Genomic DNA, 25,479 nt, shown 5'->3' on the forward strand with positions numbered 1-25,479 from the left:
TTTTTTTTTTTTTTTTTTTTTTTTGCTTGTTAATTTATTTAAGCTCCTTATAGAGTCTGGACAGTAGACCATTGTCAAATGCATAGTTTGCAAACATTTTCTCCTATTCTGTAAGATGTCTGTTTACTCTGACAATAGTTTCTTTTGCTGTGTAGAAGCTCTTTAATTAGTCCTATTTTTCGTTTTTAGTTTTTGTTGCAATTGCTTTTTTTTTTCCCCTCATAAAAGCCTTGTTTCTCCTCATAAAAACTTTGCCAGGGCCTATGTCCAGAATTCTTTTTTCCTAGGTTTCTTCTAGGGTTTTATAGTGTTAGGTTTTACATTTAAGTCTTTAATCCACCTCGAGGTGATTTTTATAGCAGTGAAAGGAAAGCGTCCACTTTTAAGCTTCTGCATATGGCTAGCCAGTTATTCTAACACCATTTATTGACTAGGAAGTTCTTTCCCTTCCTGCTTGTTTTTGTTGACTTTGTTGAAGATCAGATGGTTGTAGGTGTGTGGCTTTATTTCTAGGTTCTCTAATCCATTTCATTGGTCTATGTGTCTGTTTCTGTACCAGTACCAGGCTGTTTTGATTACTGTAGCTTTGTAGTATAGTTTGAGGTTGGGTCCTGTGATGCCTCTAGCTTTGTTCTTTTTGTTTAGGATGGCTTTGACTATTCAGACTTTATTTATTTATTTATTTATTTATTTATTTATTTATTTATTTATTGGTTCTAAATGAATTTTGAAATTGTTTTTTTTCTAATTCTGTGAAAAATATTGCTGGTAGTTTGACAATAATAGGATTTAAACTGTAAATTGCTTTGGTAATACAGCCATTTTAACAATACTGATTCTATCCATGAGCATGGAATATTTTTCCATTTGTTTGTGTAATCTCTGATTTCTTTCAGCAATATTTTGTAATTCCTGTTCTAGAGAAATTTCAGTTCCCTCGTTAGCTGTATTTCTAGGGTTTTTCTTCTGTGTGTGTATGTGGCTATTGTGAATGGAACTGTGTTCTTGATTTGGCTCTCAGCTTGGATGTTATTGGTGTATAGAAATGCTACTGATTTTTGTATATTAATTTTGTATCCTGAAACTTTGCTAAAGTTGTTTATCAGATCTAGGATCTTTTGGGCAGACACTATAGTGTTTTCTATGTATATGATCACATCACATGTGAACAGAGATAGACTTTCTCTCTTCCTATTTGGATGCCTTTTATTTATTTCCCTTGCTTGGTTGTTTGGTTAGGACTTCTAGTACTAAGTTGAATAGGAGTAGTGAGAGTGAGCATCCTTGTCTTGTTCTGGTTCTCAAGGGGAATGCTTCCAGCTTTTGCCCATTCAGTATGATATTGATTGTGGGTTTGTCATAAGTCGTTCTTATTATTTTGAAGTCTGTTCCCTTAATGCCTAGTTTGTTTAGGGTTTTTAACATGAGGCAATGTTGAATTTTATTAAAAGCCTTTTCTGCAGCTATTGAGATGATCATGTGACTTTTGTATTTAGTTGTCTTTATGTGGTGAATCCCATTTATTGATTTGCATCTGTTAAACCACCTTGCATCCTAGGAATAAATCCTACATGATAATCCTGAGAGAGCTTTTTGATATGCTGCTGGATTTGATTTGCTAGTATTTTGCTGAGGATTTTTACATCTATGTTCATCAAGATATTGACCTGAAGTTTTCTCTTTTTTTGGTTGTGTCTTTGCCAGTTTTTAGTATTGGAATGATGCTGGCCTCGTTGAATGAGTTATGCGGCAGTCCCTCCTCCTCAATTTTTGGAATAGTTTCAATAGGATTGGTACTAACTCTTTTTTATGCAACTCATAAAATTTGGCTGTGAATCCATCTGCTCTAGGGCCTTTTCTGGTTGATAGGCTTTTTATTACCGATTCCATTTCAGAACTCATTATTGGTCTGTTCAGGTTTTCAGTTTCTTCCTGGTTCAATCTTGGTAGTTGATATGTTTCTGGGAATTTATTCATTTATTCTCAGTTTTCTAGTTTGTGTGCATAGAAGTCTCTGTAATAGTCTCTGAGGGTTATCTGGATTTCTGCAGGGTCGGTGGTAATGCTCACTTTGTCATTTCTGGTTGTGTTTATTTGAATCTTCTCACTTTTCCCCTTATTAGTCTAGCTAGTGGTCTACCAATCTTATTTATGCTTTCAAAAAACAAACTCTGTTTCATTGATCTTTTATATGGTTTCTCATCTCTCAATTTGATTCAGTTCAACTCTGATTCTGGTGATTTTTCTTCTGCTGGCTTTTGGGTTGGTTTATTCTTGTTTTCCTAGCTTCTCTTGATTGTTAAATTGATAATTTCTAACTTTTTGATCTGGATGTTTAGCACTATACACTTTTTTCTTAACACTGCTTTAGCTATGTCCCAGAGATTCTGGTATGTTATTCCTTTTCTTTTAAATTTTTCAAAGGATTACTTGATTTCTGTCTTAAATTCATTGTCAAAAGTCATTCAGGAGCAGATTGCTTAATTTCCATGTAATTGTATAGTTTTGAGAGATCATCTTACTATTAATTTCTGATTTTATTGCACTGTTGTTTGAGAGTGTGGTATGATTTCAAATTTTTGAATTCGTTGAAAATTGTTTTGTGGCTGATTGTGTGATTGATTTTAGAGTACATGCCATGTGCAGATGAGGAGAATGTATATTCTGTTTGTGTTGGGTTGAGTGTTCTGTAGATGTCTGTCAGGTCCTTTTGGTCAAGTGTAGAGTTTAGGTCCTGAACATCTTTGTTAGTTTCCTGCCTCAATGATCTGCCTCAGTGGGATGGTGATATCCCCCACTATTATTGTGTATTTATCTATGTTTTTTCATAGGTCTCTAAGAAATTGCTTTATAAATCCGGATACTCCAGTATTAGGTGGATATATATTTTTAGGATAGCTAAGTCTTGTTGAGTTGAACCCTTTATCATTATATAATGCTATTGGGGTTTTTTTTGATCATTGTTTGTTTAAAGCCTCTTCTATCTGAAATTACAATAGCAACCCCTGCTCTTTTTTGTTTTCCATTTTTTTGGTAGATTTTTCTCCATCCCTTTACTTTGAGCCTATGGGTGTCATTGCATGTGAGATGAGTCTCTTAAAGACAGCTTCCTGCCTTTTAAGTGGGGCATTTAGTCCATTTACATTCAAGGTTGATATTGATATGTGCGATTTTATCCTGTCATTGTGTCTTTAGCTGGTTGTTACGCAGACTTGATTGTGCAGTTACTTTATAGTGTCTATAGTTGATGTACTTAAGTGTATTTTTGTGTTGGCAGGTATTGATCTTTCATTTTCATGTTTAGCACTCCCTTAGGGACATCTTGAGAGGCAGGTCTAGGGTAACAAATTTCCTTAGCATTTGCTTGTCTGAAAGGATATAATTTCTCCTGTGCTTATGAAACTTAGTTTGGGGGGGTATGAAATACTTCTTTGGAATTTCTTTAAGAATGCTGAATATAGCCCCCCAATGTCTTCTGGCTTGTAGAGTTTCTGCTGAATGGTCTACCGTTAGCATAATGGCATCCCCTTTGTAGGTGACCCGTCCCCTCTCTCTAGCTGTCTTTAATATTTTTCTTTCATATTGACTTTGGAGAATCTGATGACAGTGTGGTTATCTTGTATAGTATCTCCCAGGGGAGATACTAAGACTGCTGATTATATTAGGAAATTCTTATAGTGAATTCTGCAGCTCCATCAGATCACTTTGATTCTTTCTTAAAATGGCTATTTTGTCTTTTAGCTCTTGTATCATTAGATTCCTTGGGTTCCTTGGATTGGCTTTTGACTTTCTCCTGAATTTTCATCTTTTTTTCCTATCCAGATGCCAAATTCTTTATCTGTCATTTCAGCCACATCAGCCTGGTTAAGAACCATTGCTGGGGAGCTAGTGTGGTTGTTTGGAGGTAGTAAGACACTCTGGCTTTTTGAGTTGCCAGAGTTCTTATGCTGGTTCTTTCTTATCTGCATGGGCTGATGTTCCTTTAATCTTTGAAGTTGCTGTTGTTTGAATAGCATTTTTTTTTGCTTTTATATTCTTTCATGCCCTTGAGGCTTTGAGGATTTGACTGTGGTATACATTGGGGTCAGTCAAAGTCAACTGGGTTCATTTCTGGAAGATTTCAGGGGGTCAAGGCTTAGATTGGCATTCCTAGATGGCATGCTCTAACCCTGGGACCTGGTTCAAGGCCCATTACTTTGTTTTCTTTCTCCTCAAGGGTAAGTACCTGCTGCACTGGAGGGGCGAAGGTTTTCTGGTAACAGTACTCTGATGGAGAGTGCTAGCCAAAGCGCTTTGTTGGGGCAGTGGCTGATGGCAGCAATGCAGTGGTGTCTATGTGTGCTGGTGGCAGCAGCAGCCCTGTGGGGTGACTATTGTCCTTGTCTTTAAAGAAAGACATTGTAATTTCTCTTTTATTTAAATCTTGGTCCTTTTGATATTAATTTGCCACAACAATAATAAATGAGATAACATATGTAAACTAACATATATGACACTGGTCCCTTGGTAGGCATTCAAAATTATTATTCACTTTTCTCTTCTACATTCAGTTCTGGTTTTGAGTACCACTGTTTAAGAAATCATGTGTCTGGCTGCTTTAGATCAATGATTCCCAAATATGGACACATTACAAAATATAGGTGCTTTGACCCTGCCTCAAACTTACTAAATTAGAACTTCTAAGAGTAGGAACAGAACAAACACCTTAAAAACAAACAGAGCAACCAACCAAACTTTCTGGTTAAGAATTTGTCTTAGTCAGTCACAACGGCCTGCATTCCCATGCACTCCCACCACCATTAAACTGTAATCTCCATGGTATCAGGAACTTCGGCTTTCTTTTTCATCACTGTCCAGTGCATAGAATATGGTTTGATATAGGTGAGCACGCAATAAATCATTATTGAAGGTTGGGTCAGGCAGCTTTCTGCTTGCCTCTGAGCTAAGTTAATTCCAGTCACATCTGTGACATTCTTTTTTTCATCAGGTTTCTGACATGAAATCAGATATTCTGGACTCAGCTCAGTCTTTCTCTCTGTCCAGGAGGATTGAAAACAATATGTTATCCAAGGAGCATGAAATTCTAAATCTCTCTCTGCCTCAGAACAGCAACCTCTTTAGTTATAAAACTTATTTCCTCTCTTTTTTTCCTTTCTTGTACAAAGTCATTCCTATTTTATTTTTATGTAGTAATCAATTAAAGGTATGTTGCTTTTTAATGAATTTATTTATTTATTTTTGAATTCATTTATTTCTATAGAAAGACTTTTACTGCTGCCTTACACAGAGGAAATCAATATTTTTCTTAAAGCCTTACAAGTCAAATTTAGGGCAATAAGTAAAGAGGAAACTGGGCAAAAAACTTACGTTTTGTCCAAAAAATCCATGAGAGGTCTTAACACAATCTCTGCATCCATTGCTGCACTGTTCTTATTAGATGTGGTGTTTCCATTTGCTCTCATTTGATTTAGTTCAAAACTCATCTGTTTTATACACTCTTCAATTATAACCTGGAAACTAAAAATAAAGAATATAAATTCTAGAATATAAGAATACATTTTGCCTGATCCTGTTTCAATTTCACCTTAGGATTCTAATCTGTTTCAACTGGTGTGAATTCCTCTGCTCATGAGTTTTCAAATTCATTGTTTAATGGCGATAATTTTTGTTGCAATGAAACCTTACGTGTAATACTGATAAGTAAGGCAGATAAAAGTACTGTTCTTCAGGTTGAATTAATTTGAGTGGAGGTTCATTCAGTCCCAACATCTGATAGCCACAGTTGAGAGGTTCCTCTGAGCATGGTTTGGGAAAACAACTGCTCTAGAAAGACTCTTGCAGTATTTGGTTTTCTGTTTATGTGTTAGTTTGCTAGTGATAATGGCCCCCAACTCCATCCATGTGCCTGCAAAGGACATGATGTTGTTCCTTTTTATGACTGAATCGTATTTCATGGTGTATATGCACCGTATTGCTTTACCCAGTTAGGTTGATTCCATACTTTGCTGTTGTGAATAGTGTTGCAATGAGCATATGCATGCATGTGTCTTTATGGTAGAATGATTTATATTCCTTTCAGGATACAGCCAGTAATGGGATTGCTGGGTCGAATGGTATTTCTGTCTTTAGGTCTTTGAGGAATTGCCACACTGTCTTCCACAATGGAGCTAAATGATGAGAACACATGGACACATGGAGGGGAACAACTCACAGTGGGATCCATTGGAGGGTAGAGGGTGGGAAGAGGGAGAGGATCAGGAAAAACAACGAATGGGTAGTAGGCTTAATACCTGGATGATGTGTTATAATCTGTATAACAAACCCCTGTGACACCAGTTTACCTATGTAATCAACCTGCACATATACCCCTGAACATAAAAGTTAAAAGAAAAATTATGTACTGCCACTGCCACCATATAAATCAACCATATGCTTAAAAGCATTGTGCTAAGTGACGAAGCCAGTCACAAAGTACCACATATGACTCAATTTATATAAAATATCCAGAATAGGCAAATCCATAGAGACAGAAAGGAGATTAGTGGTTTCCTAGGGCTGGAAAGGAGAGCGGAATGGGATTTATTGCTAATGGGCATGGGATTTCTTTTTTGTGGTGATATCAGTGTTCTAAAGTTAGATTTTGGTGAGAGTTGCACAAATCTGTGAATATGCTAGAAACCACTAACCTGCATATTTTAAATGGGAGAATTTTATGGTATGTGAATTATATTTCAATAAAGTTTGCTGTTAAAAAATAAAAAAGAAACACTCTTGGCTTCTGGACACACCTTCTTCATTTGGGTACTGTGACTCCACACCTTCTTGGCTTTCCTCTGATCTCACTGGCTGCTCCTTCTCAACTGCCTGACCTCTAACCATTGGAGTAAAGTTGCCGTATTTATCAAATGAAAGCACTGGACACCAAGTTAAATTTGAATTTCAGATAGTGAATGTTTTAGTACAAACATGGTCATGTAATATTTGTAACACAATTATACTAAAAGTTATTCCTTATGTATCTAAAATTCAAGTTTAACGGACGGTATTCTGTATTTTATTTGGAAATCCTACACAGTGATCCTCTCGGCTTGATCCTTGGACCACTTCGCTTCTCCGTCAACAATCCCTTTCTTGGCAATCACATCTAGTCCCATGGCTTCCATAGCATCTATATACTGGTGGTCCCCAAATTCACATCTGCAGACCTGACTTCTAACGCAGACTCCAGACTATTTTACCTAACTGCCCATGCAATCTTTCCACTTCAAAGTCTGATGAGTTTCTCATACTCAACATCCAACCTATCAGCAAAATGTATACTAAATCTGAGGATTTATTATTACTTCCAAAAATGACGCTATAGATCGCTTTACCATCCTCCCACTTGAAACTGTGCAATAATTTCCTAAATTGTCTCTGTTCAACCCCCTTTTATTTTAAAAGATAGCCTTTTAAAATAAAAACCAGATCGTGTTTCTCCTTTGCTAAAAATCTTCAATAGCTTCCAACTCCACTTAGAAAAACTCTAGATGTATTTGACAGACCGAAAGCCCAGCATAATCTGGTGCTGGCAATCTCACTGATCTCATTTCTCGCCACTCTTCCTTCTGTTTCATTGCAGACCAGCCACAGTAGACTTCCTGGTGTTCTTAGAATTCTCTGAGGACACTCTTATCTCATGGCCACTGTTACATTCTCTCTGCCATGGAAGGAAATTCTCATGGCTCTCTTGGTCCCTGGTTTATTTCAGGCATATACCAAATACCACTTCAGAGGAATCTTCCTTGTTCACTCAAGCTGAAATGGCATTCCTATCAATCTCTGTTCCCTTATTGTTCTTTTTTTCTCAATGGCATTCTTCATTATATGACGCACTGCATAATTTATTTGCTTATTGCCTGTGTCTCTCCCTAGAATGTAAGCCCCATGAGAGCAGGAATTTTGTTTTGTTCAGGGCTGCATGCCCATACCATGGCGCAGGATGGCATGCTTAGCACAAAGAGGTTGTGCAAGAACTATTGGGACAATAGGGAAAACTGCTGCATGATATACTTGAAATTTGCTAAGAGGACAGATCTTAAATTAATGTTCTCAGCACACACACATGCACACACAAAAACACACAAATGACAACTCCATGGAGGTAATAGATACGTTAATTATCTGGAATGTGGTGACCGTTTTATAATGGATATGTGTATCAAAACAAAGTTGTATACCTTAAATATACATATTTTTTATATGGTAATGATATCTCAATAAAGCTATTAAAAAGAAATATGGCTTGAATGCATTAATGGACCTTCTCCTTCCACCTACCTCTATTTCCTCATCCACTCTAAGAATTTAAATGTCGAGAAGAGTAATACTTTGTATTGTTTTTTTCATTCTGTATATCCCCTACACCAGTTTCGATGGTTCTTTCCTAAGTAAGCAGTGGCAAGTAGTAGGATTTTCAAATCTTAGAGACTCTTAGCCTCACCACCATTTCTTTATATTGTCTGCTATCTTCATGTTTCCAACAATAGGAGTAATGATAACACATGTGGTGGGCAGGCAAGAAAAACCTACTTAGGAGAATGCAGATCAATGAAAGCTTGGAAAATGGTCAAATCATTGGAATGGTAATGAGGAGAAGGAGAGAATTCATTTTAGTATTGCAGTCAACTCAATCCCATTCCTCTCCTCCTCCACACACAATGATTATGTAGTTAGTATTTGAGAAGTATCCAAATGCATAAATTCCTCAGATTTTAAATAGAAGTTTAGGAATGTTCACCATATAATGCTTTTATTAAATAAAATATAGATGTTTATTTATTCATGCATGCATTCTACATATTTCCATGCCTAATATGGAAAAATTTTAATAAATGTTAAATTATCACAACTTGGGTTTTTTTCTTGATTCTGGGCCTTTAATAGCAGGGTTATACATACGTTTATTCATAATTGTGTGTACATATTCAAGGACTGATTCCACTTCTACCATCATGTTTGATCTGTCTCCATTTTTGGCTCCTGCATTCTTGGATTTCTTTACTGTTGACGACACCATTCTTTCCCCTCTGGACTTGGCATTTACATTTGGTTCCTTGATCCTTGCATCTCAGCTGGCGCCTTTGAATTTGGCTCATTTCTTGGCTCTCTGCATATTTATCTGCTTTAAAGGAACATTCTCTTCCAAGCTGTCATCCAAGAGAGTCTAAATCCTTCATTATTTCACTTTTATCTGGCTGAAGCTGCCTTTGAACTTTGGTCAGGTAGAGGGTGCAAGAGATGGTGGGGAAAATGAGGAAGGGGATGTTGTTTGTGGTGGAGTGTGTATTGAATCAAAGTAAAGGTAGTAGATACTTGAGGCAATTGAAAAGGAAGGTAAATCACGTTGAAAATATTTTGAACTAGTTGATTTACCACCGGGTCATCAATGATCATGCTGGCTGTAGTAAAAATCACCTTTGAAATGACTACTTTCTTATGCACTGATTTTCAAATCAGTGCATTAGGGTGGGGAGATAGACTGACTTTGCAGTGATTTTCTTTTGCACTGATTTTCAAATTAGAGCATTGGGGTAGGGGGATAGACTGCACAAGAGGTGTGATATTTATGTCCTATTATATAAAAAATCAGTTTTCTAAACAGAACCATATTGTAAACTCTAATGAGAAGCCAGTTCTGGGTATGGTATCAGGCATATAGAGGAATGGTTCTCAAGGTATAATGGACAATAGCATTCTACTTTTGCATTAATCCAGGTGAAGCCAATACTTGCACCTTACCTTTTTGTCTCTATCAATTTTTGGTAAATTCATCTAAAAAGTCTTTTCTTTTTCTATTTTTTTTTTTTTTTTTTTTTGGTAAAAAAGAAAGTCTATATTAACTGGCTTAAATAAAAGTAGTGCCAGTAAATAATTACAGACTTTGTGAGCACCCAAGGAGCTACATACTCACAGAATAATGCCTATGAAATATTCCTGAATTGTTTTGTTTACTTAATCTAGCCAGCCTCTAGTACAAAATGTGTTGGTTAAGAAGAAAAAAAAAAGGAGCAAGCAAAAATCAAACTGCAAAACATGTGTGAGCAGAAACCCTAGTGGCACACCCTTTGAACATTTTAAGACCGTCTTTAAATTATTATTGAGGTTATACAACTTAGTCTCAGTTCCTAGGTATGTGCCCTGTGAGCATGTCAGGAATCCACATATGTGTGGTTTGGCTCAGCTCTGACTTTACAGCAAAGACATCCTAACACCTGCATATAGTAGAATTATTTAATTATGTGTTTTAATAACATAAAATCAAGTGGATTTTTACAATTAGTTATACACTTAATTCTAAAACTCTACACTGTCAATTTAGACCTTAAGAAGAGTAGGTTTAGACTAAAATTATGCATTTTGACTTCACAGCATGATCACATTGATTACTGGAGACTTTTCTACCCTGAGAATATAATACAGACCTGATTGGTAGTGTGAGGAATAAAGCCATAGCAACATAGCAACAAGGATATAATAATTATACTTTTTATGAGGAAAGTGTGACACGTGGCCCATTTATTCCAATAGTCCTAATAAACCCTAATTGAACAAAGTACTAAATTCTTTCCTATATTTAAAAAATCAAGAATAAATGGATTCTGGGTAGCCGCAGGTTTTACTATTTAGGTTAAAAGAGCTGACCTCATACAAATAAACTTCTTCAAGTGTCCTCTGAAGGACACTACTCCTTCTTTCATAACTGGTTTATCCAGGTATCTTTCAAATCAGAAAACATATTCTAGCCTTTAGAACCTGAATATTCCATCTCCCCCCCAAAAAAAAAACAAAACAAAAAGCACTTATCCTCAGAATGATTTAGGTATTTTACAGAAAAGAATTTAATTATATTTTACTTATATTCTAGTTTCTACTCTGTTTAGCCATTTTATTTTCCATAAAGTTCTGAACAACTTGAGCTATTCCTGACCTCTTTTTTTTCTCCCCCTAACTTTGCTAAATAATCTCTAATGTTGCCTCCGTGGCTGAAGGCAACAGTCTTTCTGCTAACCACATGTTAATTTGCAACTGGAACAAAGAGAGGCAGCCTGAAATGACTCAGCAAAGCCCTTTCATCTCTCAGTGTCACCCCAAGTCAGAGTCAATGAACTCCACATCTCTGGAACAATCTATGTCTTTCCAATTTCAGGTAAACAGAATCTTGAAATTGCTGACTAACATCCAGATGAAATAGACAGGATCATAGAGTCAGCTAACAACAGTGCAGAGGCAGGGTGACCACCCTGGGCTCAACACAGCAAGCCTGCTCTGGCTCAGCAGTTGAGCCCTGCAGGTGAGTTCCATGAAGACAAGGCCACCTTGCTTAAGGAAGTTACGGACACACCTCTGATGATGAAGAGAAGTCTAAGTGGGAGATTATTCTTCATTCTGCGTTATTCCTACATCTAAGAAGAAAAATATTATGCTTTCAGACTCTTTTGTCTTTCTCATTTAAAAAATGGCATAACTAATTGACAAATGTTTATTAATACTGGATCTTTCTAAAACACAACAATAGGTGATGAGTGGTGGCCAGAGATAGTCCCTACCTGAAGAGAGCCATCTTGTTTTTTTCTTTTGTTTTTAGACGGAGTCTCACTCTGTCACCTAGGCTGGAGTGCAGTGGTGCAATCTTGGCTCACTGCAAGCTTTGTCTCCCAGGTTCACACCATTCTCTTGCCTCAGTCTACCGAGTAGCTGGGACTACAGGTGCCCACAACCACACCTAACTAATTTTTTTTTTGTTTTGTTTTGTTTTTTGTTTGTTTTGTATTTTTAGTAGAGACGGGGTTTCACCATGTTAGCCAGGATGGTCTTGATCTCCTGACCCCATGATCCGCCTGCCTCGGCCTCTCAAAGTGCTGGGATTACAGGCGTGAGCCACCGTGCCCAGCCCTGAAGAACAATCTTTATAGTCTCTTTTGAAAACTGAACACATATTTTAAAATAATACATGAGTTATTGAACTACTATTTAAAGCAGATTCCATATTAATGAACCTCTTCAAAAATGTATTTTCGGCTGGGCGCGGTGGCTCAAGCCTGTAATCCCAGCACTTTGGGAGGCCGAGACAGGTGGATCATGAGATCAGGAGATAGAGACCATCCTGGCTAACACGGTGAAACCCCGTCTCTACTAAAAAAAATACAAAAAACTAACCGGGCGAGGTGGCGGGCGCCTGTAGTCCCAGCTCCTCGGGAGGGTGAGGCAGGAGAATGGCATAAACTCGGGAGGCGGAGCTTGTAGTGAGCTGAGATCCGGCCACTGCACTCCAGCCTGGGCCACAGAGCCAGACTCCCTCTCAAAAAAAAAAAAAAAATGTATTTTCTTTCCTATCTATTTTAACATTTTGATGAGATGATAGCTTTTTCCTACAGAACTGAAGTGAAATTTAACTAGGGTGAACTTACCTTTCTTTAGAATCATATCACAGATAAAGCCAGTTTTAATAAACATTTAAAATATATAGATATATCAGTAGTTTCCAAACTCCTTTGCATGGGGTAGTTGTATTGAGATTGCTAAGCCCTAAATCCAAGAATCCTGACAATTTGGTGTAGGGTTGTTGATCCAGCTATACTGAATGCAACCACATTGATATGTATGGTATGGATACAACTCAAACGTCTTATATATGTGAAGTTTTTCTCTTTTCTTCCCTCCCTCTCTAGTCTTTCAATAGCCAGTCACCAAGCTCTAAACACTAGAATTGCATATAGCTATGAGATACGGTTTCTGTCCCGAGTGTGGGAAACAGACAGGTAAAACAAGACTTAGAGAATAGTGTTATAGGTCTTATCCGGCTGAAGGATGCACAGAGTTCTAGGGAGTGCGTAGCGAGACAGCACTATTAGATTGTGGTGTCATAACAGACGTTTCAGAGAAAATGACATTTAGATGGGGTCTTGAAGTTAAATAGATTTAGTTAGTCAGAGGAAACAGCATTGAAGGCAAGAATGTTATGAGCTGACACCTAATTATCTAATTTAGATAATGACAACAGAGGTCACTTACCTTTCACCGTAAGTGATGCTGAGCTCATCCAGGACTCCACTGAGCTTAACCTGAAGTTCTTTTAGAATAGTACTAGCTTCAGAATCTAGCTGCAGGGAGACCATAAACAATATTACTTTGGAGTTTTGAGAAAGCATGCCTCTGTTTCGCTTACAAGCATTTTGATTATTATATGGTAACTTCAAACAACACGTAAACTTTTTTTTCTTCTTTTGTTTTTTTGGTCTTTGAAATCAAATCTAAACATTGAGGAAACTTGAAAGAAACTGAGGGGTTCTCATAGACAAAAAATGGTTTGAAATTCAAGGCATGCATACAAATAACAGCTAGGTAGCAAAGCCTTTGTTGGTTATAGCAATGAGAAGCAAGGCATGACAAAAATATCCTTCAGAACATGATAATTCCATAATTTAGAAAACCTTTTATACTTCAGCTGAATATACGTGCTGCTTCAAAATATATTTAAATCTTCAATACCCCTGTAAATAAATAGGCACATTAAGAAAAAAAGTTGTTAAAAATTAACTTTTGACTATTGTGTTGTGCATTATTTAAAGGTGTTTTCATATTTCCCCAACTTTGGAATTAAGAGTAATAGGATAGACAAGGTATCCAAGCACTCCCATGTTTTTCTGGAGACAATAGGCCTGACTTCTCTTCCTGGTTGCTAATTTACAGCTGAAAGTTCAGGATAATAGATCTATTGTCCCAAGCAGAGAGAAATTCATGTAAATAGCAATTTGAAATATTCTCTGAAATTGAAATGTGACTCTTTCTTTCTTTCTACCTTTAGAAATTTAGTTTCCTACCATCACTGTCATTAGTTCTTGCCCAAGCTGATCTACTATTGAAAAGAAGAGGACAGGATAAAGCCAGGTTTGGGGAGTAAAACGAATTAAAGCATGATTTAGTATAAGTAAGAGAATCTAAGAATGCCAACTAAATACAGGACCTAATATCAGTTGAAAGTTCTGGGAACCGATACAGAACCAAGAAGTGTCCCTATATGTGTGCACCGGACATAAGTCCTATATTCCTCCAAAAGTACTTTCTGATACTAAGGAACTGCTAGGAAGAAGAATTATTTATACATCTCTGCAGCTGGGTAGCTCTAAGTTGTAGTGACATGACTAAAAACATTGGAATGAAAATCAAATATTGCATTTGGCATTTGAGACTTTATTAATTATATCAAACCAATCCTTTATATCAGTGTTAACTCAAATCCAGATAATTTTCAGGATTGATTAGATTCTGCCCTCTATCAGAGGCAATGTGATTTTTCTGGACTCCTTGTATCTTTTTTTTTTTTTTTTCTGTCTTAGTAATCAGTTATGCTGACAGCTCTTGTCCAGACACACAGGCTACCATAACAGAGAGACTTCTGTAAGAGTGAGAAAATTAACATATCTGTGAGCCTCATACTTTCTAAGAGTTCTATTCAATTATAACCAGTTGCAGGGAAGTAATTCTGAAAGACAATTAGATAGCACATACTTATTTTAAAAAGACTTCAGATACAGATAGTGAATTTAATCACAATTTGCCTAACAAACGATCACTGCCTAACACTTAACCAAGAAAACATACGTGGATTTTCCACTCCAATCTTAAGGAACCATGCAGGCTGAATTTTTTAAAATTGTATTTTCTTGTTATTCTGCTAATAACACTTTTACCTTGATTTCATTGAATAAAAATGTTGGGGAAGAGGGATGAGAGATAAGTTCTCCCATTTGGCTTTCTTCAGGCTCTCCGCTTCCTCTACCACCTCCAAGGAAACCGCTCTGAAAGTAGCGTTTTCTTCAGGAAATGGGGGTTCCTTCTTATTTAAAATGTGTTTTGGTTTTCCTATTAGTTTAATATACACATTGAGATAATTTGTTCACATTGAGGTAGGATTGTCACCAGATAATGACTTCAAAGTCATATAGAAATGGCTACATAGGTCACTTGCACAAAATTATGCTATTTTCTCATAAAATTATTTTAGTCCACCTTAGGTATTTGGTGAATAGATATTTCTTATCAAATAATTATTACTTGACAACCTAAAACTGCCAGACTACAGCGATTTGAACATTGGATGACAGTTTTAATTTCTGGATACACAGGTATGTTTCTAAGTAGGTGCAGATGGAATGTCTCTGTCATGTAACCAGTCCCTCCCACAAAAGGAAAAGTCTTAGTTTCAGTTAACTATTTAATGTTTATGTAACCTATATCACACCATTAAAACAGGCAAAGCAATTTTGAGACCAATGTACATGGTGCTTGTAAATTGCAGATCTTTTTCAATAATGAGCATAATGTACATAAATATCATACTCATCTAATAATAAAACAATCTCTTTAGGTAGTAAAACTACCAATTCTTGGGTTCTTCTGCATTACCTCATGTGTCCAAATTGAGGACATTTTTCTTACTCCTACAAATTTTGTAAAATTTTAAGAAATAATAGATTGGGAGTTGAGAGCTCATTGCCTAAATTATCAGTAGCATATTTTAAAAAATATTGGGTACTTTGTAAAGGTAAAAGGCAATCTATTTTTTCAAAGGTTTAAACCTTATCCTAGTTATGTAAGTAGTATAACATCAAAATTACCTCGAATCTTTTTGTATCGTTATTTAGAGTTATTGTTAAAAGCAAAAATTAAGAGGGAAAGAACAGAAAAATTTCGAACATTCATAAGTCACAGTTTAATTTATTCTAAAGTAGAAACTCAATTAGCATGTGTATCTGAACAACTTTATTGGCTGGCTGGCTAAATAAATAAGTTTCTATGTAAAGAGGAATATACACAATGAACATTTAAGGATTTTGAGTTAAATTCTGAATTTAAAATAGTTTTTAAGACAGATTTAATTCCCCACACTATGAAGGGCTTGAAAATACCAAAATCTAGGCTGCCAAAATATGTATGGTTCAGATAATCAGAAAAACTATAATCTCACATAGATATTAACTGAGTTTTATACCATTGAGGTATTTTATACCATTGAGCTGTGGTAATAGATATGACTTGTAATATCTATTATTATATGTAATAGAGAGACAGCTAGTAGGCAATACTTTTTTGTTGTTGTTGTTGTTAATTGAGACGGAGTCTTGCTCTGTTGCCCAGGCTGGAGTACAGTTACCCGATCTTGGCTCACTGCAACCTCCACCTCCTGGTTTCAAGCGATTCTCCTGCCTCAGCTTCCCAAGTAGCTGGGATTACAGGTGCCTCCCACCATGCCTGGCTAATTTTTTTGTACTTTTAGTAGAGACGGGGTTTCAGCATGTTGGTCAGGCTGGTCTTGAACTCCTGACCTCATGTGATCCACCCGCCTTGGCCTCCCAAAGTTCTGGGATTACAGGTGTGAGCCACCACACCTGACCAGCAAAGACATCTTTTAAGTTATTTTACTTAAGGTTTGCTTTTCCTTTTTCTTTAAAAGATAATTCACTTATTACCTCCTTTTGAACTTTTGCCCAAGTGTAGCTTGCCCTAGGCAGTTAGTAGATCTAGCTTCTAAACTGACTATGCTTTTTACTATAACTGTATATGCAGTGTTCTCTCTAAATGTTCTCTTACACATCTACCTCTTCCATAGAACTCATTCATACCTTTCTGTCCTGGGTGTCTGTCCCAGTGTCCTACATGCATGGGCATTTATCACATGTTGAGGAAGGAAGTGAGGATAGAGAAAAGCATAAAAGATTCCCTCACAGAAGCAGTCCCATATCATCTTCATCTCCTTGGACTGATACCTTGCATTAACTATGAATAGGATATTTTGCCCCTGAAGTCTTTTATTCCTTAGAAACCATATAGTCCAGAGTTACCAAGTTAATCCTGATTTCAAATCTCTCTCTCATTGCCAGACCATGTCAGATGTTTCCCTGCTATTTGTTTGGTTCAGAAGAATGGTTACCACACCTACACTGCATGTTTGTTTGTTTGTTTTCCGGAACAGATTCTTTCTCTAGAGATCTAAAGAAAATACATGTTATATATTCTCTTACAGCAGCAATTGTTAAACTGACCCTCAAGCTCTTGCTAGAGTTACAACCAATGGGTTGCAAAGTCATTTAAACTCTTTAGATAGCTCAATACAAACTCTTGAAAAATAGACTTTGCATGGAAGAAATTAAGGATCTTTAGTGTGAATTCTATTTCTTCTCCACAGTCTTTATTACTATCTCATTTCCTTCATTTCCTACAGGCTACTAAGCTATCTTTGCTGTGTTCAGCTCATCAGTGTTAGCAGTCTGTTATTTTCTGTAAAGAAGTGCAAATCAGGAAGGAAGGAAGGAAGGAAGGAAGGTAACTTCCTGGCCATCTCCCCAAGGGCCAAAATTTAATCCTTAGTCTGGTGGGTTTCATACTTTCCGATATTTTTGCATTAAAACATTAATAAATAAAAATTTTATCTCTGGTTCCATGAAAAAGTCTTATTTCCAAGAAAAATGCTGTTTAACTTGCACTCTTGGTTCCTTCTTTTGGATTTTGTTCCATCAATTATCTCTTTCCCTTTTCATTCCCTCTACCATTAATTTTATTACCCTATCCTATAAATATGCTCAGGTAACATTTATGTTAAAATAAACAATAGACAATGAAAGAGAAGCCAAACTTATTTGGAACTACATTCTCATTGACATGTAGCCAATATCGTTCCTTCTTTTTATCTTCAAACCGCTTACAACAGTGTCAAACTTGTTGACTCCACATCCTTTTCTCCTAAACATTTATAAGTTCTCTGTAATGTGGTTTGCTCATGCTATGGATATGCCACTGACATGTTTCCATATGGTCACCAATGATTTCTTAATTTCAAGGACCTTATGTTTCTTAGCCTTCTTTCATTCTGTTGTTCGCTGTTTCCCAAGGTCCTTCCCTGCTTCTCAAACTGCCTGTGATTTGTCTGTGTCTTCTGTTAACTTTCCTCCTCTGTCTACCTCTTAAATATTAGTGTCCTTCAATTCTCCCTTTTCAATCTTCTTTTCTTTTTACTCTATACTTCCCTTGAGCAATTAAATTCATACCCATGGCTTCAACTATCACCTATAGTCTAAAGACCCCAAATCTATTATCAATATTCTTAACAGCATGCCTGAGAATTATGTCTATGTTTCCAAGTACCTAGTAAACTTTCACTTTGATGGCCCATGCACACTTCAATTGTAGCATATCAAAGCACAACTTATTATCGTTCCTAATTTATCTTCTCATTTCCTCTGATTTGGTTAATGGCCTACAATTGTTTAAGGCAGAAATGTGAAAGTCATCTTTGACTTCTGTTTTCTTCCTTCCATATTTACTTGGATACCAGATATGATTGGTGATTATCTCTGAAATGTATTATCCACCTGTCTTGTCCTCTTCACTTCCAGATTCTGAATTTTTCTCCTCCAGCCCACTGTAATCATCTACACATTGTGTTCTTATTTCCTGTTTCCCCACTTCGTCCTCCTAACTGGTGTAATAAACCCAAATATGATCATGACACTTGCTTATCATCCTTCAAGCTTGCTTTCCACCAGGGAATTGCTTTAAGCAACTTCTCACAATCTTATCTGGGCTCTTGCTCTTTTTGTTTCTTTTCTTTTTAAAAGATCATTTTCCTTCAAATCTTCAACTTGACCAGAATCTTTTCATCTTATAAGGTCTACTTCAACTTAAAGTATATAACTGAGAATTCAGCAAAAATTCCCTAGTGAATCTAAAAGTAGCGTACTTTCCTGGAAATGCCCTAAATCACTTCATACGCCTGTGGTGTCAGCATGAATACTGTGGCTTGTTGTCAGAAATAAAAGAATACACGGTCCTCTCTACTGGAAACAAATGTGCCCAGCTCTCACCATGCTACCCTGTTTTTTGTTTCGTTTTAAAATGCCTCTTAAGGAGAAACTCCACAAACTTACATGACAATTTTCAGACAGACTATGGCATTTTCTTTATCCTATTCAGATTTGCATGAATATTATGCTAGAGGTATCAGTTGTATGAACTCATGTTTCTAACTTCTGGGTTTCAAAAAGTTGAACATCAATAGCTGTCTCCCATCCTAATTAAAGAGAGTATGCAGTAAATCCAACTGTCACTGTGTTTTGAATCAATGAAATGTCTTTGAGATATGTTAAATGAGGTTCTTCAGTCTAGACAACTGAAGGAAAAGAAAGAGATTGCCTTACATTTTACAATTCACTCAATATAGTTTTGAGTTAGTGAATAAAAGGAATTTTGGATTTTTTCTGTTTCTATGAACTGTTTTTTTTAAAATTACAACTTCAAGCTTTATATGAATCATGGGACATTCTTTTCTCTTAAACATGTTTTCTCTTCTCACCTACAACACATATGCTATTCCTCTGCTTCATGGATTGCTAACATGCGGATTGTCATTATAGTGACAGAAATTTAGAAATAAAAAAAGAATTTCTGAAATAATATAGTTCAACTTCCTCGTTTTTCCAGATAACGCCTACTATATTATCTTTAAAACCAAGGCACAGATAATGCGTTATGCTTTCAGAGCCACATGGGGACTGAAGAGCAGCATTCTTAGAAGCTATTTCCTCTGAAGAAATTCTCTTCTGAAAATGTGCATTAAAAAACAGGAATCCCTGTTTTATCACAATGCAAAAGGAACTTAGGGTTTATATGTTGCATCCATTGGCTAATTGTGAAAACGGACTGAGTAGGGATAAGTTAGGAATAGAATCAATGTTACACTTTATGTTTAGAATTGTGTTCTGCCCTTTTCCCCTGTGCTACTCTGTCTGACTCATTTGGCTATTGCTTCACATTCTCACATGTGTTATAAACCACTGCTCAGTGATGTGAATATAGTCCACCCGGTCAACCGAATTCAGGACCTGTTGACCAGCAAGTGCGGGGCCAGAGTGTTCTCTGTAAGCTCTTATCTCAGGGTGCCTGAGGACTATTCTGCTAAGCAGGGCAAAAAAGAGAATTGACTGGGTTAAAACAGTTAAATTTTACCAGTAACGGCATTGATTTATGGTTTGTTAGGACAGGCATGAGCAACTGAAGGTGATCACAACAAGATAATGAAACAGATTTATTATAGAAGATGGCAGTTAGAGTGAAACTGTCTTCCTCTTCCTCTTAGCTGTGGCATGTATCCTTTCTCTTTAAGTTTCTTAAGGTTCAGAGAGAGGTGAGTTTAAAAAGAGACTTGGCAGTATATGAGTAACCCTGTGAGCTCTCTCAAATGCTCTGGGAAATGAGGTTAACAAGCATCACCTGCCTGGGTCTGTGTTTCATTTTGACATGGCTCGCTAACCACAAAACCTTGCAACCTCCTTGGTAGCGCCTTTCCTTGATCTCACAAATTTAGCAGTTAGCCAAACTTTATGTGGTAGTAGTGCTAAATTATTAAACATATTTATTAAATCACTTCAATATAATTTGCTTTATTGGCCCTTCTTATTCTCTTAATTTTCTATTAAGTTCAATTTATTAAATCTAGTTGCAGAGATGGCAGACATGGTTAGGAGGAGAAAGAAACCAGGCAGTCTCTGCATGTTGCCAGAATTAAAGGCCAGCACTTCAAATATTCAATTCTCCTTATTATCTGGTGCTATGAAGCTATCACTGGTTGCTTTTACCGACTTCAGCCAAATTACATTTCCCTTTTTACCTCTATTTACACAACAAGAGGCGAGGTTTGAGTTTATTTCTGAACTGTTGTAGGATAAGTTGTAACAATGAAAACTTTCATCTGAAGGATATGTTCACGTTTAGGAAGGGTTCTTGTTGTTTTTCTCTCACAAACCTTATCTCTTTAATTGCTCTGATTCCCCTAAAAACTTCTAAGTTCTTTGATGGTAGGCTCTGCATCTTAGTAATTAATATATCTCCAGTTCCTAGTAAAATTTACAGCTCATAACAAGTGCTCAGCAAATAAATATTTGTTGAATGAATTAGTGAAGGAGTAAATTCTGTCATCATATTCAGTGTGCTCACATCGTTTTTTCATACAGCAGTCAGCCCCAAGGGGAAGAGATGCTTACGGTGGTGTGGAAAGACGTGGAACAGCTGGCTTCTGAATATCCTTCAGTAAGTGCTAAAAGGCATCTCTAGTATAATTATTGTTTCACCAAGTCTCTTACACCTTGTAATCTCCTTGAGGCCCCAGGCATTAAAAAATCTTTTTATTTTGTACCCCAACTTCTGCCCACCTGCAGATAAAATACATACAAGTAGGCAACAATGGATATAGTCTAACGAAATAAAAAGAACTTTTCAAATTGCTTTAGAAAACAGTTTTAGAACTGAAAGAAAGATATGTGACAATTTGAAATGGTCTATTTTATTAGCTAATATATACTTTATAATTTACTTTATATTTTGTAATTCCTGAAAATATGAGAACAGTAGATTAATTCTTATTAATTTATTAACTAGTAACCTATAGCTCTATATTAAGAAAAGGTGAGACAGATTAGAAACCTGAACGTAAAATTTGGCCGCTGTAGCTGGCATTACAGGTGCCCGCCACCGTGCCTGGTTAATTTTTGGTATTTTTTTGTAGAAACAGGTTTTTGCCATGTTAGGCTGATCTCGAACTCTTGACCTCAGGTGATCCACCCACTTTGGCCTCCCAAAGTGCTGGGATTACAGGCGTGAGCTACCACACCTGGCCTTATTCCTTTTCAAAAAGCATAGAGCAGCAATTCTCAAAGCATGGTCCCCAGACCAGTAGTATCAGCATCACCCAGAGATTCCTCAGAAACGCACATCACCTGGCCCTGCCCCAAACATACTGAATCAATACACTGGGGGTAGAGTTCAGTGATGTGTGTTTTCATAAACTCATCAGGTAGTTCTGATGCCTGCTGAAGTTCAAGAAGAACTACTGTCATGGAGTATTATTTCCTTTAAAGCTCTGATCTTTCATCTCCTGTTGCCTCAGCACATATAAAGTTGAGAGGATAGTGGCAAGTGAAAAATGATGAAGATTAATGTTTTTCCTTCCTGTTCTAGGGTTGCTTAGCTAATGACTGCATTCATGTGGCTAATAGGTATTACAATGAATTTCAATGAGCTACATACACACACTTTTGGGCCATCAGTTGCAATTTCTAGTTGACACATCAAATTTCTCATTAAAAATTAAAAGCGACATAGATATACATCTCTGAAATAAAGAATAATTTAGTTGGCCATTAAAAGATACATATTTTTAGAATAATGGGATTATGGTCCAGATTCCTTGGCTTCATTCTGCCTGGACTTATGTGAAATTTTACCACCATGCATATGACAAAATTTCCCTCTCATGGGAAATTTTACCACCATGCATATGATACAGAAGAGTCAATCCTTTTTTGAGTCATAACAATAAAAATAGCAGTATCATTTTACCTAATTGAGCTGCCTGTGGTCAACAGATGAAAATAATTTAGCTGAACAAACGAACCCTTCTTTTTCCCTAAGGTCTTAATAATGGCTAACTACAATTTGAAGTAACATCACCAGTTAGCGGTCTGATGGATAACTATGGATTCTACCATTTAAAATGACTGCACCAACAAAATATTGTGAAGGATTAATGCACCTTCTAAATCAATTATCATAATACAAGTTCTTTAGAGTTTCAAAATCCATATCTTAAAACTTCCTGAAGAGAAATTAAATTTTGGATTTTTTTCATATACCTGTATATATTAGATTGCAAATTAATGATAAGTCCTTCTCATGGGCTTCAGCAATATGTTTTTATTACAAAATGAATACAAGCTAAGTAATTATTTGCAATTGATAGATAATAAATTATATTCATGAAATAATTAAGCTATTAACATAATGTAACCTAAAGTAATCACTCACCAATGAATGAAAATTATTACATGGCACCCTGATAATCATTTTGTCGTTAATGTGTCATAATATTTTATGGGGATTGTAGTGTAAATTAACTTGTAGCTGTAGTACATCTATAACATGGGCTGGCTATTTTATTTGTTTTAGTATAGTGATTCCCAAAACTGTATCCACAGAAAAAATCCCCTGAGGTGCTTTTAAAAAACAGACTCTGTACTCCATTCCTAAAGGTTAGTTTTTCCTCATGATTTGTGAGATTTATTTTTTTATATTCTCTAGAGGAATCAGAGATGTTATGCCAAAACATGCCCCTGATTTGTATGCAGAGAAGTATGTTGGAAAATCACTTTTATAGGAGAAGAAAATTAGTGGTTTGCTTTTCTCTTTTGACTTCCCCCCCACAACCCCCAAATAGGGCATTAGAAAGTAAATGTGCTGACATGGCCCATAGGATATTGTGCATGCAACTGTCTAACAATGATTGCTTAAGTGACTGTTTTTGGAACCATTGTCAACAACATAATCCCAAGATCATCATGGTGTTAAAGCAATGCTTCCATTTGAACCCCATACAGAGAATGGATTTTTCCACTGAATAAATGTTTTAAACACTTTTAATTTCCAGATGGAAAAGAGGCTGATTCTGTGAAGAAAAAACAGCTGCCTCAACTACATGGTGATCAGGTTAAAGCAGCAGGGAGCTGCAGCAGCACACAGTCATGCCTGTAAGCAGCCAGCACTTTGCAGGTAGTATGATATTAGAGGAAAGCAATGCTGTTGTTAGAAGCCAACTAAAAAACACATAGCATTAAAAACCATTTTGAGCAAGTGCACAAGCAATTATTTGCTATTTAATTTTTATAGCAAGAAGTATGTATCTCAGCACAGATGGTGGGGGATAAAATAAAAAGAAACTCTTAAAAGAAGAATAAGGTCTACCCTGGAAGTGGAACTGGTTATAATACCAGTCAAAGGTTTTACAACCAGTTCCACTGCAAGGAAAAAATGGGAATTTGAACTGGAACACATTGTATAACTTTTACAAGCCCCTGAACATGTCTGTATCACGTGTTGCATATCAAAGGGTGGATTCTGTAATTTTCTCCTATCAAAGGGTGAATGCTGTAACTTTCAATCAAATCCTTTTTCATCTTTATAAAAGCCCAAAGTTAAGGAAACCATTTAGATACTTCCATGTTTACACAACAATATTGGAAGAACTCTGCTTATTATTTTGAAATTCTGTTTCCTAGAGACCCCAGAGTAATCAAAAACTCTATCATAATTCTGTATCAATTAAGCTTCTATTTTCTGGGAGGACACATGATGCACTCAGACTTGAATGCAAGTCTTGCTTCCTCCTGACACTTCACAATCTCTATGCCAACGCTGACTGGCCCTACCTAAAACTTTGAGCTGAAAATGGAAGAGAATAAGAGAAAAGATCTATGCATAGGAGAAAAAGAAAACAGGAGAAATAGAAAATCACAGAAAAGGGTAGAGAAAGGAAGGAAAGAAATGAAAAAAATATATTTAGAAAAAGAAAGGAGCAGATTACATTGTTAGAAGCTAGGCATTCATTTTATTTCACTGATTTAATTACGTTTTCTTCTTAAATCGTGTCTGAGGAGTTTATCAGACAGACATTGCAAGAGTTTTAAAGGGAGAAGGCACCAAGTTCAGTATTTCTGTTTTCATTATTTTCTTCAGTAAGAGGAGGAGTTATATGGTTTAGTCATATATTTGAAATAAAATGTATAGTGTGAACATACATTTTATGTTAAATGCTGTATATTTCAAAACAGCAATTCTATCTGAAATAAGGAATTCAGTTTTGATTGGTGAACAAGCCACTTTATAACATTTTTAATGAGCAAGTGGCTTGGCCTATACGGTTTCCTTTAAGTACAGGTCTGATTTGTCTGGTTAAATTCAGTTCAGCAATATGTTATTCATATTAGAGTTCAAACACAGAATAGTAATGAAATAGCATAAGTAGCATAAGGAGAAATTTATGGAAATATGACATTTTAAATAGGACTTTATTCTTAAATGATTTGTGGGCTTTAACATTTATAGAAAGGAGATAATATTTCCCAGATGAAATCAATAATTTCTTCATCATTTTTCTAAATGCTAAGTGGACTTCAAGTCTGAATATAAAACATCAGTAAAATTGAAAAAGAAATCTCATGTTATGTTCCTTAATTGGTTGTGCTCACCTAATTCAGCAGAATAATTTTAAAATAAAATCAATGGCCTCAAACTTTACATAAAGCATTAACACACTTTAAGGAATGAGGCCTTATTTTATACAAATAAAACTGAGATTGCAACGAAGGCACAGCTCATAAAGATTCATTTTTTTAAAGTTGTGCATCATCACACATGTATTCTACTGTTTCTCCATTGTAGAATGTTAAATACCAAGTTCAATTTTCAAAATACTGAAAAAGAAATAGACATTGGGGAAGTGTAAAAAACATCTCCTTGAGGTTAAAAGCAAAATCACATGGGAAGAAGCCAATCTTAAAAGAAACATTTGTAGCCACATAAATTTAGAAATAAAACAGATATTTACTTTGACAT

At 36.1% G+C, this 25,479-nt stretch overlaps 1 protein-coding gene across 2 annotated transcripts in view; it reads right to left on the minus strand.

Annotated features, from left to right (window-relative positions):
• The window catches only part of UNC13C (unc-13 homolog C), a 584,413-nt gene that overhangs the window by 9,181 nt on the left and 549,753 nt on the right, over positions 1–25,479 (minus strand). For both annotated transcript variants that reach the window (XM_026447030.2, XM_026447029.1), the window contains exons 24-25: positions 13,054–13,142; positions 5,368–5,517 (exon numbers count right to left, since the gene is read on the minus strand). In XM_026447030.2, the coding sequence (XP_026302815.1) occupies positions 5,368–5,517; positions 13,054–13,142 (239 nt within the window). The remainder of the gene's footprint in view (positions 1–5,367; positions 5,518–13,053; positions 13,143–25,479) is intronic.

The sequence above is a fragment of the Piliocolobus tephrosceles genome, chromosome 6, assembly GCF_002776525.5.
Source record: "Piliocolobus tephrosceles isolate RC106 chromosome 6, ASM277652v3, whole genome shotgun sequence".
NCBI lineage: Eukaryota > Metazoa > Chordata > Mammalia > Primates > Cercopithecidae > Piliocolobus > Piliocolobus tephrosceles.